General features: G+C 36.8%; 1 protein-coding gene and 1 pseudogene across 1 annotated transcript; both read left to right on the top strand.

Moving 5' to 3' along the window:
- Positions 1-5648: 5648 nt before the first annotated feature.
- LOC122065031 (F-box protein SKIP23-like) lies at positions 5649-7045 on the top strand. Its single transcript, XM_042628823.1, has one exon. The coding sequence runs from the start codon at positions 5686-5688 to the stop codon at positions 6925-6927; it is 1242 nt and encodes a 413-aa protein (XP_042484757.1). The 5' UTR covers positions 5649-5685; the 3' UTR covers positions 6928-7045.
- Positions 7046-17368: 10323 nt separating this feature from the next.
- Positions 17369-19633, top strand: LOC122065037 (annotated as a pseudogene).
- Positions 19634-20556: the final 923 nt, after the last annotated feature.

Here is a 20556-nt window from a genome sequence, read left to right as displayed (position 1 = left end):
CTTATGTGTATTAACCTTAAAAAACCCAAATCAATTAAAGTAGCAGGTAAAGGGATTCCCATATCACCCATCTTCCATCTTAATTCCTTCACTACCATATTAGAAACTATAGCATATTTAGCTCTAAAGTTTTGCAGGTTAGGGTTGATTTGGGTTGTAGAGGAAAAGTAACAAGCTCCTATCTTTCATTCCAAAACCTTCTTTAGTCTCTCTCCTTCCTTCTCATACATGAAACTATGGCATATTCAGCTCTGATTAGCTGTTGTGGGCGGCCGAATCTGAATTTAGGGATTTAATACTCTATGTTCTATTGATGTCTGTGATTGGTTCTTATTGGAATCAATAGAGTATGATGTGGCGATGCTTCGTCTGAAATCTTGGGCAAAATCGATCAAAGTGGAAGGAGTTATCTCCATCGCTAGGTGTTTAGAGGTTGTAGACAACCTCAATGAGAGATGAAAGGGAAAGCATCTTTCCTTATTTCAATTAATGAGTATAAAGGTCTATTGAGGGCATTTAAGATTTTCTCTACTCATCACAACATCATCACTAAATGGTGATTGACTAACGGACAAAGGCTAGTTCTAATAAATCTTAAATGCAAGAGTGGTTCAAGTAAAATTTTTAAACTTTTGTGTATCAAACAAATTGACCAAATAATTTTTCCTAAATTTAACTAACCTCTTCCTTTACATCCTCAAGTCCCTAGTTTTTCTCTTTTCATATATTCATGTGGGTCTGGACCTGTCATGTAGCCCAAAATCCCATATGCTTAACAAGCAAATCCTCTCGAATACCACCCCTGACAGTAAATTCATGAGAGTAACAACGAAGAAGGGAAGTGTCAAACCTACAATATGGTCAGAGTTGAAGGAACATAGCATATTGCGCATGTCTTCTATCGATATTTGTCTAATCTATACTCTTTTTCCAAGCCTTTGGATCCCTCCTTTTTTGGAGTCTCTCTTTCCTAGAATCCTCTCGGAGGATTGTGCTAGTTCTTTGTGTTCAATCCCAGACATGTTAGAGATTAAAAGGATAGTTTTCTCTCTTGGGTCTAACAAGGCTCCGGGAATTGATGGATTCCAAGCTTGTTTCTTCCAGAGATATTGGGATCTTGTTGGTAATGATGTCTGCCAATTTGTTCATAATTTTTTCACTAACTTCTCTCTTCTGTTTGGGATTAATCATACGTTGATCTGTCTTATCCTAAAGTTGGAAAACTCCTCTCGAGTTGAAGAGTTTCGCCCAATCAGTCTTTGTAATGTATCTTATAAAATTATTGCCAAACTTTTGGCTAATCGTCTTAAGGGCCATCTATCTTCCTTTATTCCTCCTTCTCAAGTAGCAATTTCTGCCTGGTAGACAAATTTCGGACGACATTGTTATTGCCTAAGAGATTTTTCATTATCTGAAAAAGAAAAAAAGAGATTGTGGCTATTAAAATTGATATGGCCAAAGCGTATGATAGAATTATATGGGGTCTCATCAAGGCTGTTTTTGAATTCCTCGGTTTCGAAAGGGTCTAGTGTGACTTAATTTATTATCTAATGTCTTCGGCCTCATATTCTGTTAAATTGGAGGGCTCTTCATTTGATATCATTGAACCTTCTAGTGGAATCAGGTAGCGTTGCCCGTTCAGCCCTTACTTGTTTATTTGTGCAATGGAAGTTCTTTCTCGTCTTCTTGCAGCTTATAGAGAGCTTGATTTATTCAAAGGAATCAAAATTGCTTGTGGAGTTCTTGAGATCTCCCACCTTCTGTTTGTAGATGATCTTTTTATTTTCTGCCGTGCTACCTCGGATGATCTTTTGACAATTAAAGCGATGTTTGACTGGTTTTCTAATCTATCAGGTCAACAGGTTAATTTTTCCAAACGTGATTTATTTTTCAGTAGCAATGTCTCTAGCTCTGATAAAACTTGACTTTGTTCTCTCCTTGGTATCAAGGAAATAAGTAAGGATTCTGTTTATTTGGGTACGAATCTCCTTCTTCCTCGATCTCATGTGTCGGGCTTTCGAGATATTGTTAACAAAGTGGACAAAAGATTGTCCACAAAAGATTGTCCACTTGGAAATCAAATATTCCCTCTTTCGCTGGTAGAGAGATTTTGATCCAGTCTATTCTTTGTTCAATCCCTAACTATATAATGTCTTGCTTAGCTCTTCCTAAAAAAACCTGTCAAAATATTGACTCTATCTATTCTCGTTTTTGGAGTGGATCAACTTCTTCTTTCAAGAAATTTCATCTTATCTATAGGAAAAGAATTTGTTCTCCTACTTTTTCTGGTGGACTGGGTTTGAGAGATGCTCATACCCAAAATAAGGCTTTCCTTCTTAAGTTGGGTTGGCGGCTGCTTAAGGAGAATTCCACCCCCTGGGCTCAGATTATTAAGGCGAAATATTTTCCACACGTTTCCCTCTTTGCCACCAATACTTTGAACAAGAGAGGGCCTACATTTGGAATAGCATTGCTTTAGTCATCCCATCCTCCAAAAAATTGTTTCATTAAGTTGGGTTCTGGTCTCCTGGCTTATTTCTGGTTTGACCCTTGGATACCGTCTATTCCGTATCAACAAATCCCTGTTAATTTGCCTCTACCAAGTCCAATTTTTTCTGTTAGTTAATTGATTGTTAATAACTTGTGGAATGTGGCTTACTAATCTAACTTTGTGTCCCCCTGTTATTGATGAAATTCTCAAGATCCCTATTTCCACTCAACAAGATATGCGGTGGTGTAATCTATCTAAAAATGGTTCAATCTCTACCCGAGGTGTAGAAAAATTTCTTCTCCACAAACAGGATCAAGGTGATGGTATTTCATCTGGTCCTTTCCCGTTGAGTTGGTGGAAGTTTATTTGGAAACTTTGCATTCATCCGAAATTCAATATATTTTTTTGGCAAATCTTGTTGAATGGAATTCCGGACAAAGAAAAATTAGGCAAATGGAATCCTATTGATACTACTTGCTTGTTTTGCGGTAAAGCTAATGAATTTGTCTCTCACCTTTTCTTTTTTTGTAACTTTGTTGACAAAATTTGGGCTAATGACCCTCTTGGTTTGAGACCTAAATGTCTTAATTTGCATAGTTTTTTGGATGTGGTCAAACACCTCTTCCTCCATGCAAACCTTTTAAATTTGGATCGTCATTGGTGTTTCAGCGGTGTAGTTGTAACAGTTTACTTCACATGGATGCACAGAAATAGTATTCTTGCTAAAAAATCCAACCCTAATCCTGAAGTTATTGCATTAATCGTTGGATTTTTTATTTGAAATTATTTCAAACTACTGAGTCCTTTTATTTTGTGCACTCACTTATAAATGACCTGCAGACATCCTAGGAAGATAACCACCTCCCCCTTTTTTGAACTATCGAATAATAGTTTGTATTGGTGTTACTAATGGTCTGAAAAAAACTTCGGGTTGGGCTTTTGGTAATATTTTTCAAGAAAAATTCCAGGTTTTAAATGTAGGAACTTCTACTACTACTTCCTCTGTGAAGATAGAAGCTTTTTGCATCCTTCAGGGTCTAAGATTGGCGCCTTGACGGCATCTAAGGGATGGACAATTTGTGAAGTATGGTTCTCATGCAAGGATTTACTTCAGCTTATTCCACAGCCTTCTAACGTTTCTTAGCTGTTTCTTTCGGTCTCTATCTTTTGGGAGATCTTTTCTAAATTCAATTCTATCCCCTATGTGTATAAATGTAAAGACTTTAGTCATACTATGTTATGTTTAGTGAACTTGGCTAATAGTGTTAGGATAGGATCTTTACTTCTTTACATCCTTTTTATTCTAAATATCTCGATGTATAATCAGTTTTCGTTTAATATATTATCTGCTTTTCATAAAAAAAAAAAAAATGTCAAGTTTTAAATACAGGAATCGGTCTTTTCCGATTTGGCTCAGATCGATTGTCCCAAGAATCCTAATATCGTTGTTTGATCTGAAAAACAATCTATCCAGGGAATCTTGATAGAATATTTCAATTTGAAACGATATAAATTGGCCGATTTATTTTTAAAACTCAACGTATGGTTGAAAGCACATCACAATAATAAAAACTAGAGGAAGGTGGGCGAGAATCTTTTGCCCATACGTAACCTATAAATAGGGGTGTCAATCTGTTAGTTCGGTTTGGTTTTGGTTGGGTTGAATCGGCTTCAGTCCAGGAATGAGGGAGACCAATATCAATCTGTTAAGGAACTTCGGTTTTTGGTCGGTTTTGATTTCAATCCGGTTTGATTTCGGTTTTTCAATATCGGGTTAATACCGATTTAGATCGGTTTATTATTGGGCTTGAACCATAATGAAATCTTACATTCATAATTTATAGTGACAACATTTGACCCAAAAAAACTCTAAATTTATGTTAAATCATGGTTTATCGTTGTATGGGAAAGATAACTAATATTGAAACCAATGGATAACAAATTACTAAGAAGAATATTAATATTGAAATCACAAAATGAACCCTATTATCCAATCATTCATTTAACTATCCAACTAGTTTTGTATAATGAACAAGGAAATCAATGGAAGCATTATTACAATTTTCAAATCAATTTCTCTATTTATAACCTAATATTCAATGATTTGTAAAAATTCCCCTTACAATAAAGATTTTTCTCACTAATATTGTAAAAAATGGGTAGTCAATTCATGAATTTATAATCTCATAATCATTTATTTTTTTATTGGTTTCATTCGGTTTGGTATTGGTTTTGTTATTGGTCGGTTCGGATTGGATCAATTTTCAGCCCGTCCCAACATATTTCAGTCCAAAACCAATCCAATAAAGATCGGTTTGGTTCGATTCAGTTTTATCAGTCGGTTTCGATCGATTTTATTCATTCGGACTAGGTTTTGACACCCCTACCTATAAACATGGTAAACTGTTAAGAAAAGGGGGAAAAAAAATTTATGAGATATGTTGGACGAATCCAAATCAGGTACTCATACGAGAATGATTCTCCACACTTGGACTCCACTTAATCTCTCTTATTTTAATTGGTTTTTATTTTCAGTAGAGTTTAAGTGTAATCCAAAACCAATAAAAATTAAGAGATACTTTTTCCCCACCCTCTTATCTCAAAATTTTTTTTTTTAAAGTTTATTCTCTCTCTTAATTTTCATTAATATTTTATTTTAAACTCACTTAAAACCAGTCTCCACCATACCAATACAAAACAATCAAATAAAAAAATTTTACTCATCCATAGAGGACGGTTCAGCCACCATCCTAGGGTTTACAAATTCCTGTAGGATTTTAGTACCGATCCAATTGATCGATATCTAATTGGATCGAATCAGTGTCTTATTGGATCAATATTGATGTTGCATCACATCAAAGGAGAGAGAGAGAGAGAGTTTTGTATAAGTATTGATGGAATCAATTAATTAAAATAAAAAAAAATAGAAAAAAGTTTATGTATATATATAAAGAAATAATGTATAACATTTAAGTCAAGTAGAGAGATAAGAGGCATTTAAGTAGCAAGCGAGAGATAGAAAATGATAACAACTTTGTAGATAATCTCGGTAATTATCTTTAGTGGATTACATGTGTCAGCAAAAGGAACGTATGAAAACCCAAGACCAGGTTCTCCGTAGTTATTTAGTGGATTCGTGAAAAGTTTCGCTGCCTCATTCGTATTCTTCTTTCTTCTTTACAACAAGTAGACGAATGGAGAGAGTGGAGAGAGGGGCGAGAGAGGAATCATCTATTAGATCATCATGGTGGTCGAAGCTTCCAATGGATTTGGTGGTGACAATCAGTGACCGGCTTGATCTTTACGCGGATTACGTTCGATTGAGGTCGGTATGCAAGTCATGGTACTCCTTCCTCCCTAAGAAGTCCTACCACCCATCCCATAACTTCCCCCTCTTGATTTTACATTATCATGAGAAAAATTGCAGCAACTACCATAACGGCATATTCGGGTTAGCAAAGAATAATAAGCTTCATTTCCTCCGCAACCTTCCAGACGAGTCTCTTCACAACCATAGGTGTAAGGGTTCCTCCCATGGTTGGCTGGTTATGTCTAGATCCCCAAAACAACCCATATACCTTTACAACCCTTTCACCAACACCAAGCTCACCCTTCCACCCATCCACGTATTTCGTTTACAAAAGGTTATCTTATCATCAACTCCTCCTGCTGATCTTATTGTTGCCGTCGCCCTCCATGGCTATGAGGGAAAGCTTATTTTCGCTAGACTTGGAGATGAAGCATGGACTGGTTTAAAAACTGAATCTAATGAATTTAGTGGTTTCAAGGATGTCTTATTCCATGGGAACAAACTTTATGCTGTACAATCAGATCTGAAGGTTTATGTCTTCCACATTGGCGTCGACTTGCATATTGATTCTTCTTCTTGCTCTATTCTCCAACCACAACCTGAATTCGAAGATGAATACCTCAAGCCTTATTATAGGTTCAAATATCCCATAGTGCCGTATTTGGTGGAGTCATCATCTAACGATGTGTTGATGGTTGTTCGGGTAATAGAACGTAATAAAATTTTTGTTGAGTTTATGCCGAATTGCTGTATAACAGAATTTAAAAGAACAACAATTCGGTTCATGGTTTTCAAGTGGGAAGGAAAAAGATGGATGCATGTTAAGAGCTTAGGTGAAGATATTTTGTTTGTGGGACTGCCTTCTTCTTTATCCATTTCTTCTCGTGATTTTCCCGATGATTGCAGAGAAAATTACATTTACTTAATCGATGTCTATCGTGCGTATCCCCAAACGGAATCTCATTTTGATAAATGCATATTCAGTTTAAAAGATGATGATTGCATTGAAGATTCGTTATTGTTGTTGGAGGATGAAGATTCCTGGGTTGCAGAATTTCGTCATCCACCTGCTTGGTTTACATACATCCAGCCCGAAGCCCCAAACAAAGAAGGATCCCGGATGTAGTACCTAATGAATCACTAATCAAAAAGTATGTTCTGAATAGAGTGAGCTGCAAAAGATTTGACTATTATGTCGCTTCTTCTTCCATAATAAAATGTTACAATGCAATTTTTTGGTTTAATAATCTCTCATTTCACATCATAGATTCTTTGTGGTTTTGGAGCTTTCAAGCTTTTCTTTCAGGTTTCTTGGGCTAATTTGAACAAATATATATATATATATATATATATGAGAAAAGGTTGGGTATGCCGTCGATATCAATATGCTAGCATCCATTGTGTCTATCTCTCTCTTCCCTTTTTCTGAAATGATCCTCATATCCTTCCTGAATGATACTACATCATGTGTTCTTATTGGTGCTATCCGCTAGCATACTTGATATCAGCAGCATACATATTATAACAAAAAGTGTACATATATGGGAAAAAGACTGGAAATGCTAGCAGCATGCATTGGAATCTTGCATGCTAGCGTTTAATAACCGTGGGATACAATAGTTTGAATCTCTGCCATTCGTTGCCGCAACCATTGCATCGTTCATCCTCTATCATCCTCTACTACCACTGTGCAGTACCCTATCCCCCCTCTCCCTCTCCTACTCTCTTTCCACTTCATCTCTAGTCAAACTGTGCAAAAGGGATAAAAAAGAGTCGAGGATGAAGCACTCCCTGAAGCTGCTGTTTTTTCGCTTTTAAACTTGGGATCAATGGCTTTGCATATGTGACAGAGTTAGAGCGAGTTTCAATAGATTTGACTGGTAAATCGCTTCTTCTTCCATGACAATATAGGTATGAAGATGAGTCCTCCATCACATGGAATTACTGACCACTTGGTTAAAAAATTGCAGCCTTGTGGCAAAGTGCAATCTTCTGTCTAATAACTTCTCAATTCATTTCATCGGTTCTTTTCGATTTCCTGAGCTAATTTGAACATTTTTTTCTTTTTCTTTTTTACTTTCAACCTGTTTGTATCATAGGTTTGATTTATGAATGAAATTTGAAAAAAAATCTCTTTTCATGGGTTTTCTGGTATGAAGTCATCCATGTAGAATACTACATTCTTCAGAAGTATTCGTATCATCTGAGAGTTTCACTATGAAGAAAGATTACTTTCTTGGACTTAATTCCAATCGTAAAGGTGATTAGTTTTTCTCATCTTAGGTCGATGAATACTTCTCTATATTGCCATTGACATAGTTTCAAATTTTCTAAAGATTTGACTAACTCTTTATTTACAACCATAATTTTAGTTTCTAGCAACTACTATTATTCTCAACATTGGGAACCCAAATAATGGATCATGGCACTAAACCCTATAGGGTTTTTTTTTTTCAATCTGCAATTGGGTTTACTTTTTGTTCTCTTTTCTACCAAAAAAAAAAAACTTTTTGTTCTTTTAACGTGTTTTTTTTTTTTTCTCAAATCTTTCATCATAGATCTTGTTGTTCACATTTATAATTATTGGTATCATTGTTACCTACAAGTTAATAGATACTTAGGAACGTTGCAAGAATCTTAGACATCCCTAATTAGGTAAAGAGCCTTTTTTTTTTCTTCATATTTTCAATTGCTCCAGTTCTACAAGTTGATAGAAGAGATATTTCACGAGTGATTCCAATGAGGGAAGAATACCAACCCTTTTTGGTAACAAAGCATGAGGAATAATTTTTACCTATCAATGCTTCAACATTTCTATAATAAAGTGTCAGCCATATTTAACACGTCATTTTATAATATGATGACGACTCTTCAATGCAATCATCTTTAAACTAAATATGCCTTTATGATAATTCGTCGCCATTGGATCATGCGCCCATGCGCGATAACCGTTGATGAAATAAATGCAATTTCCTTAGCAATAATTAGGAAAATCAAGAGAAGAGATGGACAAAGAGGAATGCAGTCCCATGAACAATATCTCTTCAGCTAAGCTCTTGACAAGCATCCATCTTTCTCCTTCCCACTTGAAAACCATGAACCAAATTGTTTTTTTTCTTAAATTCTGTTGTATAATAATAATACGACATCTAAATAACAGTCTTTTTACGTTCTATTAATCGAACAACCATCAACACATCCTTAGATGATGACTTGAATATTTGAACTGCCACATGTAAGACTTCAAGTATTCATCTTTAAATTCAGGTTGTGGTTGGGGGATGGAGCAAGAAGAAGAATACTTTTAGTGGAGGAAAGTGTTCCCACGGACAGCCAATAAGGGTGAGAGAAGAGTTTGACCACTTTGGGGGCATGGGTAGGGGGTGTTGATTTTTGCAAGTGGACTGGGCCTAATTGTAGAAATTGTATATTTGAAACAAATTGAACCGGAGCTTGCCTTGCCTGGGTCATCCTGGTTCAAAGGTTGATCCCGAAGTCCATGGTCAGGTATGGCAATCGAGAGGGTATGCTAGTTAAGCATATGGGATTTTGGCTACATGACAGGCACAGGCCCACCTGAATATATCAAATGAGCAAGACTAGGGACTTGAGCATAGTTAAATTTATAATTGGTCCAGTTGAAGGGGGTCAAAACTTTGTGGACCGGTTGATCTCAAGCTCTTGCTCACATTCCAAACTCCAACCTAATCAGAATGAACCAAGTTGCTAAATAACGTTTAAGAGGGCCTTTTCTTTTGATAGGAATGGTTTTCAATAATTGCCTTTGCCAGTCCACTGTATGACAACACTGGTCCAAAGTCCCCAAAATACGCAAAAAATAAATAAATAAGATCACAATTTTCAATATTTGAATGGGCTATACGTCTTCCTCCCACAACCATTTAGATTGGACCTACCAATACACCACCCAACAATTCCCATTTTTTTTTTTTTTTTTGGGGGGGGGGGGGGGGAGGGTGAGGGGTGGGGAGGTATCCACCTTCCTAAAAACCAAAGAAGGGGAAAGACTCCACGGGACCCCATTTCCCCCAAAACCTTCTCTCCTCAACCGGGTTTCTCGGAAACATCCGTTCCGCGCCTGTTAGCAGAATGATTTCAGAGGTAGAATAAACATAGCCCACCCCATAGTGAAAGAATGCCCGCCAAGTTCAGATAAAAAGAGAGAAGGGGGGGTGGTTACCAAGCCCAGCCCATTTTCTTATAGTCGCCTTATTAATTGGGCCAAGATTGATTTGGTGACAGGTGGTGGGTTGGGGCCAAATAGCATGGGCTGAGCTGCAAGTTTCCAACCCAAACAAGGGAGAAGAGATTTAAAACCTGCGATTTGAAGTTTGAGCAACATCGCAAAGTTATAGTGGTTTTTTTTTTTTTTTAGGTGGGAGAGAGGGGTGGGGGTTGTGCGCAATTATAGAATTAATTAAAAATCATTGTAAATAGAAGAGAAAATGCAACGTGAGCTTTATTGTTAAGTTGAACCATGTTGATTAAACCAGTTATGCATCAAATGGTCAAAATGGCCAAATCAACCATCTTTATGCATGATGGAAAATTATGACATGTCAAAAAAAAAAAAATATTATACATATATGGGACCCATCGCTGGAGTTCGGAGGTGGACCCTCAACCATCAACCGTCAACCTACACAAGAAGCAGGAATTTCACTAGGTTATGGCCCTTCAGTAATAAATTGTTCTAAGTTCTAAACTGCATCAAAATGGATATCCAATGTCTTAACAATTGCCTTCGATGGGTAATAGGGTAACTTGAAAATTCACTAATCTTCTGTCACAAAATATGAACCTTATTAATTATTAATGTTATGAATGACAACTACTTTCTTACATCCATTAGGCTTAGGTAGATACAAAGCATCTGGTCTGACTAACAATCCCATCAATGGTAGATTTTAAGACATTAGAGAGAAAGAAGTGTGAAAACTGAGGGAACACAAAGTTAAGAACCCATATGCCTTGAAAAAGATCTAGACAACAACATCCATAAAATCCAAAATAGAACCACAGTCCATGAGATGCTCCAAAGGTTGCATCAGGTCTGGTTTGGACCTATTAAAACTCCAAGGGTCCTAGCAGGTCCTGTTTGCCATTTCTGGAATGCAGTCACCACCGAAAACGTAGCAGCATCCACTTGATCACTTGGTGATTGAAGCCTCTATCTTAGCTAGACCCCTAAGGTGCAGCTAACTCTGCTGGCCCCCTCCATGATCAATAGCCACGTGGGCTGCATGTCTAAGCTATGGTGATGTGTAGGTCCCCTTAGTCTTGAACTTTCAAGAGAGACACCAAAAATATGGGAAACCTTTCCTAGCTAAGCTGTCTTTTAACAAAGCAGAGATGAGCGATAACAAGACCAATGACATGTGAATGTTTCTGTCTCGATCTTTTGGTTTGGGAGACAAAGGCACTTCAGGGACAGAGAAGAGTAGAGTGAAACTGGATATCCATGTCCGGAATAGACATTCATTGTTTCTTACTATCATTAAAAATAAAAAATTTAATTATTTTAAAAAGGCAAAGCATAAAGTTACAATTTTTTAGTTACATTTTAGTTACAATACGATTTGTCTTGAATGGAATTTACTTTCTGATTGAGATTGCATTCTTAAACAACCCAGTTCACTGACAGTGTGTCGTGGTGCGATAGAGTCCAAACATGATGAGACTCTCACACTCTCCAGCACCTCCTTCCAACGGATTTGGTCTTGATCCACCGTTGAAGACACTTCTACATACTACAATTTAAATGACAGTCACCCAATTCTAAAGCTGAACTTTTCTCGATTAAAACGTTGTTACTAAGAGAATCCATTTTCCTTTAATCGATTCCGAAAAAATATTGTTAATTATAAGAAAGTTTTTATTAATAAAATCAACTGGAACCTGTGACCTACTCTAATACCAATCACTGAAGTATCAAGTACTCACCGCTACACTAAAAAGCTAGAGCAAACCAGTAGTGCGGGTACAACTTTATTCCCTCGTATACTGGGTAACACAGCCACAATGCCACAAAACTCTCGAACCGGTACCTGGGGCTGCACTGCACTTTGGGCAAAACCCCAACACTATCATTTCGCTCAACTTGTGACATGGATTTAAGTTTAAAATGTTAATTAATCAATTAAATTACAAGGTTGGACATCCTATCTAACTTTATTTTCGCAATACATGAATCTACCTAATTTAGTTCATTAATTTATACTCCCCCCTTGGGCAATTTCATATATTTGACCATTGATAGAGATATTTTCATATTCTCTCTCTCTCTCTCTAAGTCTACGCTGGATAATAGAGATGTATAATGCTTTCACCTTAATGTGGTCCCATAAAATGCCAAGGACCCCATGTTTGGTGGAAACTATCAAATGGTTATTATCTCTATTGTAGTGCGAGTATAGAAGAAAAGACTTGTGCGGAGTTTCTGAATTATATTTCATGATTGTTTAGACTCTAATTATTTTCCGGTAAAAACTAAGAGCTTATTCAATGCACAAGATTTCCACCATTGCTGGGGTCTAAAGATGTTCATAATGCATAAAATCTTACTTATGTTTAGTAGAGAGATCACAACGGAGCAACCTTATCGTTGTGCCAAGATGAGTCATCAATTTCAGGTAAAAATTATGTAATTAAAATAAAAAAAAAAAAAAAAAAAAAAAAAAAAAGGACATACTCAATGCACGAAGCAATTGCCACTTTAGAGTTTGGAAAAAGTCATAATATAAGCAATTGTACCCCGTTTTGCAGAGATATTGTTTTTCGACACAAGTCTACGAAACTATGACCACTAAATTGCAATGGAACAACTTTACCATTGTATCTATATCTTCCCTCTATTTTCATTAAAAACTTTGTAAATGAAAAAATAAATAAATATTTATTTATAATTTTACTTGTCAGACTTCGTTTAATGGCACTTACCTAAAAGCAAGTGAAGACTTAATTATTAATGAAAATTCATTTTTCATGAATTATCTCATCTCACCCCATTTGGTAAATTAATGGAGCCAGACTATTTAATTAATTTTCTGGAGCTGTTAAAGTCAGTGTTTTTTAAAAGCTTGGGATTGAATATTCTCAGGACTCAAGAGTGAGATATCACCTTCACACTCTACACTCAAGTAACACTTTCCACTCCCCTCCTCCCTCCTCCCCACCTCACTCTTAAACACAATTTTTTTTGAAAGACTAACACACAATTTCCCATGGCACGATATGATCTTAATTGGACTAATTGGTTTTTTCTGATTTAGGTTTGTCTAGGCATCTAACCAAGGACGTAGGTAGGGTTCCCATATCAATAAGGTCAGCAACTGTACCCCCAATGACATGGGACAATAGGTTTGAGTGACCTATTTGTCAACACTTTCTCTGTTCTTCAAAAGGAACAAGCAATGTGACATCACGAAATTAAATCAGACATGCACTACTCTCTGCCCAATGGTAGAAGTAAGTAATTCTGACTTCAAAATTGAATTTTGTCTTGGCATGGATATAACCCTCGAGAAAATTACCATCTATAGGGTCATCTTTTTTGTTTTTACTGTATCCCCACGTGTAATAAGCCAAGAAAATTGAAAGCTTTACCAGTGAAAATATAGCGGTTAGATCTATACTGAATTCCTCTTAACCATTGGATTTTCATTCACTCACTGCTCATTATAGAAGAATTGAATCGTTCAATTTCTCAAGTAATACTAGAACATTAGAGGCATCATTTGATAACGTTCTGTTTCGTCATTTTTATGTTATCTTGTTCCCAAAAATGGAGAAACAGCTTAAAAAGTGTTTGATTAAGTGTCCATTTGATAACGTTTCAAGAAACTGTTTCTGTCGTTTTTGTGTCTAGAAACGGCAGAAACGAAACAAAAAGCATTTGATAAAACTGTTTCGTTTCACTTGTTTTCAAAAATAGAAATTGAAATTTCTACCTATTTATGGTTCAAGAAACGAACTTGTTTCGTCATTTCTGAAAACGACTCGTGGCCATTTTTTCACTGGTTACTATTGACTTTTAGAAACATGACTTATCAAACACTTTCAATTCTGTTTCTGTTTCTAGAAACTGAAATTTATGTTTCTATCATTTCTTGAAACAGAAACGGCAAAAACATTATCAAACGGGCCCTAAGTTGTTCTGTTTCACCTGTTTCTAGAAACATAAATCAAAATTTATACATATTCACAATTCTAGAAACGACTTTGATGAAACAAGTCAATTCGAGAGGAAAAAAAGACTATTGTCCCCAATAAATGTCTCAACTATTTAAACCTAAAAAGAGGCAACCGAACCCTCTCTCCCTTTTGGGCATCCAATGATACTATTGGGTTTTTTAGTGACATTATCTCTGCAGAGAACATTTCGAGAAACATGTTTATTAAACACCAAAAAATCTGTTTTTGTTTTCAAAAACGTGAAAAGTCGTTTCTGCTATTTCCAGACACAAAAAACAGCAGAAACGTTATCAAACGGTGTCCAAGACAAAAAAGTTTGTCTAGTTGGAAGAGAGAAGGTTCGAAGCCTAAGGATTTGACTGGATCTATTCTAACAAAAAAAAAAAAACTAATTGGCCCATTGGATCAAGAATTCACACTACTGATAAGTTGGAACTATGGAGATATACTTTGGAATCGAGAGGTCTCAAGATAAGTAGAGTGAAGATGGAATATATGAGATATAACTTCAATCGATTGAAGATTGATAGTGAGAAAGTGAAAATTGAGGGGACAGAGATCTCGCAAAGTAATTGTTTAGATATCTGAGCTCTACTTTAAACAAAGAATGTGAGATTGATGATGATGTTTCCCACAGAATGAAAGTATGATGGATGAAATGGAGAGGGGCGTCTAGAGTATTATGTGATCGACGTATTCCTCTAAAGCTCAAGGGAAAATTCTAGAGGACTGCCATAAAACCAGCTATGATATATGGTACAGAATGTTGGGAAATCAAGAAGCGTAACATAGATAAGTTGATTGTAGCCGAGATGAAGATGTTGAGATGGATGTGCGGCAAAATCCTGAGAGATTGAATAAGAAATGATTAGGTTATAACGGATTTGGGAGTTGCCCCAATTCAGGATAAGCTCAGAGAATGTCAATTATGATGGTTTGGTCATGTCCAAAGGAGGCCCTTGGATGCTCGAGTATGGAGGAGTGACTAGATGCTGATGTATGGAGCTAAACGGACTAGGGGCAGGCCAAAAATGACCATTGATGAGTTAGTTAGAAGAGACATGCAAAAGTTAAGTCATCACCCGAGTATGGCATTTAACTAAGCTGCCTGGAGGGTTAGGATCCGAGTTTCCGATTGTTCATGAATGGGATGCCCCAAACTTTTTTATTTTATTTTATGTAACCGACCCTCTTTAGTTGGGATGAGACTAAGCTTTGTTGTTGTTGTGATCACGAATTTACACTTGCATGCTTTCAAAAAAAAAAAAAAATTTTTTTTGAAATGAGTCGACGTATATTCAAGAAGCTTAAAGAACATCTAGCCTCAAAAGGGGAGAGAAAAAGAATGTGGGAAAAAGAGAGGGGTTGGGAAGAGGAAAATACAAGCAAAGTCGAAAACATCGAAAGAAAAACTTAACCTAAATCAAAGAAAAGATTTAGGAATCGGATGATGAATCTGTGCAGAGAAGAATCATATCCTGATGTATACTTCGGAGCACGTATAAAAAATGGAGTCCAAAATCTCATTTTGGATCTAGAATTACATGTCCAAAGCCTGATATTGTAATCTTTCCATATATGATAAATCCAAGTACCAAAAGCAAGCTGCTCAAGGGAGTCAATGCAAGTCTTCCCACTAACATGGTCAAGAATCTACTTCCCTTAGCTATTAAAAGATCCACTGATCCTAAAGTAAGGCCAGCATCGATTGCCAACATGGGACCAATTTTTTGCTTCTGTAGTTTTTGAAGGTTTTCTTGCACGGAGTTGCTTCGATAATTGCACACTAAAGAATTCAGCACCATTAATCAACTATCAGAAAGAGTGCTCATACGTAAATTCAGTTGGATCATGCAAAAAGAATTGTCCAATTATGAACTTATGATATACTTTTGATTCATTATTCATACATCCTTCATTTTCTTTTTCCCTGGTAAAATTAGTCATACATTTTTCATGGAACTGAAAAAACTCCAACAAGTAATCTAATTTGTTATATAATTTCAGGGATTGAGTTCTCTGTCCAATTGCTTAATATATACTAGACTTCCTTGTATTTCTTAGCTCTCTTCTCTCACAATAGGGGCATAAATGTTATTTCATATGAAGAAAGAGAGAGATAAACACATAGAAATATTAGCCTACAAAACACAGCCTGGCAATATTCTTTCTCCCATCATTTTAATTTTTTTCTTCAGATTTGAGGGGTCAATCAAATGGCTTAAGGGCATTAACATAATCTTATAGGAGGTTAATCAAAAAATTCCTTATGTTTAAAGTGCAAATAATTGATTAAACCTCCTCCCTTTGAATTGTTTAATTAGGCCTCCAAAAAGATGCATGATAATCACTTGCGACTTTCCTTACTAGGAGTTGGATATTATACCATCTTTGTTAGAGGAGTTTTTGATTCAGAAGTCGACCACCATAACCTCTGCAGAAGTGCACCTTTTAAAGGAAAATAAAAGATCATTTCAATGCACTAAACATCCCCGTGTAAGTGGCCCAAAATGTGCTTAGTGGGAGTCAAACTTAGGACGTCCAATTTTACGGCTCATACCAAATTCGTTGCTCACCAACTGCTCTACCACTTGGGTTAGTTTTAGTTATTATTAATTATAATCTCTTCCTGTTATAACTACTAATCGATATAATGAAGTTCTAAACGAGAAACTTGACTGCCTTCCATCCTGGGTAAAATGTAAAATCCACATGCATTCAAAAACTCTTCTTTAGTTGAAGACAAATGATATTGGAACTTGGTTAAGTGTCTTCAACCAGATTTTTTGTGATGCTTCGATGTGGCCATATATAACCATCCTGGAAACTGGAAAGCTAGAAATCTGTCTAGTGCATCTCCTTTTATTTTTGTTTATATCTTTGCTTGGATTAAAATAATTTCAGACCAGAGAGAGAAAGAGAGAGACTTTGCAGCTAGCAAACAATGAAAATGACCACAAAAAGAATAAATAGACAATTCAAAACTTGAATTTAGCGGATATAGTAAAATTGTGCAATTGGGTTCCTTGGAAACAAGCGATCTCATTTTTCAATTGAGAGAGAAAGACAAAAAGAGACTGGGGCTAATGCATGGTGAGCTAGCTATTTGTTTTGTTTATGAGAGTGACGAATGGGTCTTTTTTGTGTCACTAGTCCGGTTGTTGGCCGATTAACCATCTCTCTCTTCCCTTTCCAATAGTCATCTTTGCCCTTTATTATCTCTTTCATTCGATATAGAAATCAGAGATCACTTCCTTCTTTATCTTAATCTTCTTTGTTATTTAGTGACAGTTCTTTAATTAGGTTTTTTTTCTTTTATATACTATAAATACCGTACCTTTATCCTTGTTTTCATTTGTAGGTCACTAATGGATTCAAGAGATGGTTCCTGTAGTACCCTTCTCTCGAGTCCCCCATTGGAGCTCATCAAGGATAACGGGGACACTGGATATGTTAGTTTTGACTCATCTTTGCAGCAAAAACAACAAAACATACCAAGACAATTCCATTGGCCTAATGGAGACTTGGTTTGTGCTCAGGAAGAGCTGAGAGAGCCCCTAATAGATCTTCATGGCTTCTTTGTGAGTGATGAAGTTGAGATTAAAAATGCAGCTGAGCTTGTTAGGGATGCTTGTTTGAGCCATGGATTCTTCCAGGTGATCAATCATGGTGTTGATGTTGATATAATTCGCGCAGCCCGTGATCACTTGAATGCTTTCTTCAAACTACCTACTAACCGGAAGCTCAAGGCTAGGAGGATGCCCGGTAACATGTGGGGATACTCTGGCGCCCACGCTGATCGCTTCTCATTCAAATTGCCATGGAAGGAGACACTCTCCTTTGGATATCATGAGAACAGTTCTCAGCCTATTGTGGTAGACTACTTCAAATCCCTCTTAGGTGCAGATTTTGCGCAGACTGGGTAAGTGTTAGAATGATGGTTAGAAGTACTCTAAATCCTCCCCCCACCCCTTCACATGGGATCTCACAATCCATGGGTATCAAACGGTGAAATCTCATGTGGGGATGATAACTCTTCTCCCCACTTGCGGACTATACACTAATTTCCGTTACACAAACATGCATTGGCATACATACAGTTCGCCCCCTTATTAACCCCACACATACTTTTCTCATGTTTAGGTTGGTTTATCAAAGATACTGTGAAGCAATGCAAGAGTTGTCAATGGTGATTATGGAGCTCTTGGCCATTAGTTTGGGAATAGATAGGTTGCACTATAGAAGATTCTTCCAAGATGGTAGCTCTATAATGAGATGTAACTACTACCCACCTTGTCAAGAACCTGGTCTTACTCTCGGCACTGGCCCTCACTGTGATCCTACTTCCCTAACCATTCTTCATCAAGATGAAGTTAGAGGACTCGAAGTATTTGCACATAATAACTGGAAATCCGTCCGACCACGGAGTGATGCCTTTGTTATTAACATAGGTGATACCTTTATGGTAAGTCCTTCATACTCCTAATATCATCTTCTGATCATATGCATTATTATCATACAACATTCTTGTATTAAAAAGGTGCAACAATTATAGTAGCTATCAGATTACTCACATCTTTCAAAAAAAAAAAAAAAGAGTATTCACATCAGCTTTGAGCTATCTTCCCCTCCATTAAGGAAAAGGTGCTCAACTCCTTATATGTTTTTACATCGATTTATTTACATGAGATTATTGCTTTCGTGTGGAACCCTAATATGGGTATACTTGTATTTGTTCTAAAATGTAAGGGAGAATGGTATAAGAATTTCAAATGATGTAGAAACCGCATCCCTAATCTTTGCACAACAGACAAAACTTTTCGAAACCCTAGAACATTTTCAACTTCTTGTAGTTCTTAGTTGTAGTACAATGGTAACCAGTAGAGTTGAATTCAGTAAAATGAGCCTATCCGCAACTAAGAAAAAATCAAACGGAGGGTACCTGAGACCTTTTATGAGTAGACGTAGGAGTACTAGGAGCAGTAGCAGGCACCATATCCTATCAATAATGGTAGAGAGAGAATAGTACAAAATAGAGAATGGACCTATGTGGTGTGCATGCATTGTCTTCTTCTGAGGTTTAATTTTATTTTATTAGTAATTTTTTTAAATGTGATGGTTTGTTTAATATGTGCAGGCATTGTCAAATGGAAGGTACAAGAGTTGCCTACATAGGGCGGTAGTGAACAATTACATAGAGAGGAGCTCTCTGGCTTTCTTTCTATGTCCAAAAGAAGACAACGTGGTGAGACCCCCAGACGATCTCATGGGGACAGAAGGGCCAAGAAAGTACCCTGATTTCACGTGGTCAGATTTGCTAGAGTTCACACAAAATCACTATAGAGCTGATGTTGAAACACTCCAAAGCTTCATCCACTGGTTCCTATCTTCCAAACAACCCTAACTACTACTCTGCTTCCTTTGGATGTTTCCCATCTCTATCCCCCACCGAGTATTGTGTACATATATCGAAGTGGATATCATATAATTTGTAGTCTCGAGGTACCATTCTGGCCCTCTTGGCCCCCTCCGTGAATTTTTCCTTGACTCCGGATCTCATGTATGACTCCTAGTGGGTCTTTTAGAATGAAAGGAAAAAAATATCTCATCTTGTTCCATCTTTTGATTTCAGTTGAAAATCAAATATAGAGAATTTCTAATGTCTTGTAATGTTCATGATGTGAGCTTTCCATGTGCGCGTCCATGTGCAAGGATTCATGCACTATGAGAATGCATCCGCCGCCCTCGCCCTAGCCCCCGCCTTTGCCCCCGCCCTGGCCCTTGCCTTTGCCCTTGCCCTTGCCCCTACCCCCGCCTTCGCCTTTGCCTTTCCCCCTGCCCCCGCCTTTGCCCTTGCCCTTGCCCTTGCCCTTGCCCTTGCCCTTGCCTTTGCTTTTGTCTTTGCCTTTTTTTGAAAGAAATGTTATATTTTGGAAAAAATAGAATGATGCTTTTCCTTTTATTTTATATGGTGGGGGAACATTAAGAGGAACACAAATGGGAGAATACGGAATCCAATATTAACATCAATGATATTAATATTAGGTGGTTATTTTGCTATGTTATGGATTGTGATGGCTACTAGTCACTTGGTAATGGTGGTAATCCTGACTTTAGCCACGGCTTAAGGAAGCAGAAGATTATTCCGTTCGGTTCAATTGAAAATAATTTCTCAGAAAATTAATTTATAATCATAATTTCTTTTTCATTTGTGTATGGTGTGTGTTTTAATTGTCATATACATAACATTGAAGCATTTTAAAGCTTAGCTGAGATAAAGGAACTCCACCATATGATGAGGAAGTGTCCACATTAGGTGGCAGTTGAACAACTGATTAAGATAACGTCACATTCCTAAGAAAACATCCAGAAATATATATATATATATAGCTGAATTCTTAGACAATTTTATTTGAATTATAAGAACAAATTCTGTAAAATATTTTTTTTTCTCTCCATTTGTTTCAGGCAGTCAATTTCATTTTTTAGAATAGCCTCCATTGAGTCTCTGCACCTATCGCACTTTCTTGCTTTCTGAACT

The sequence above is a fragment of the Macadamia integrifolia genome, unplaced genomic scaffold, assembly GCF_013358625.1.
Source record: "Macadamia integrifolia cultivar HAES 741 unplaced genomic scaffold, SCU_Mint_v3 scaffold1863, whole genome shotgun sequence".
Lineage (NCBI taxonomy): Eukaryota > Viridiplantae > Streptophyta > Magnoliopsida > Proteales > Proteaceae > Macadamia > Macadamia integrifolia.
The sequence above is the reverse complement of the archived record's forward strand: the minus strand, read 5'-3'. Positions and strand labels throughout refer to the sequence as shown.

Excerpts from the sequence above, each read along its gene's own strand:
- LOC122065031 (XM_042628823.1), top strand. The coding sequence starts at position 5,686 with ATGGAGAGAGTGGAGAGAGGGGCGAGAGAGGAATCATCTATTAGATCA.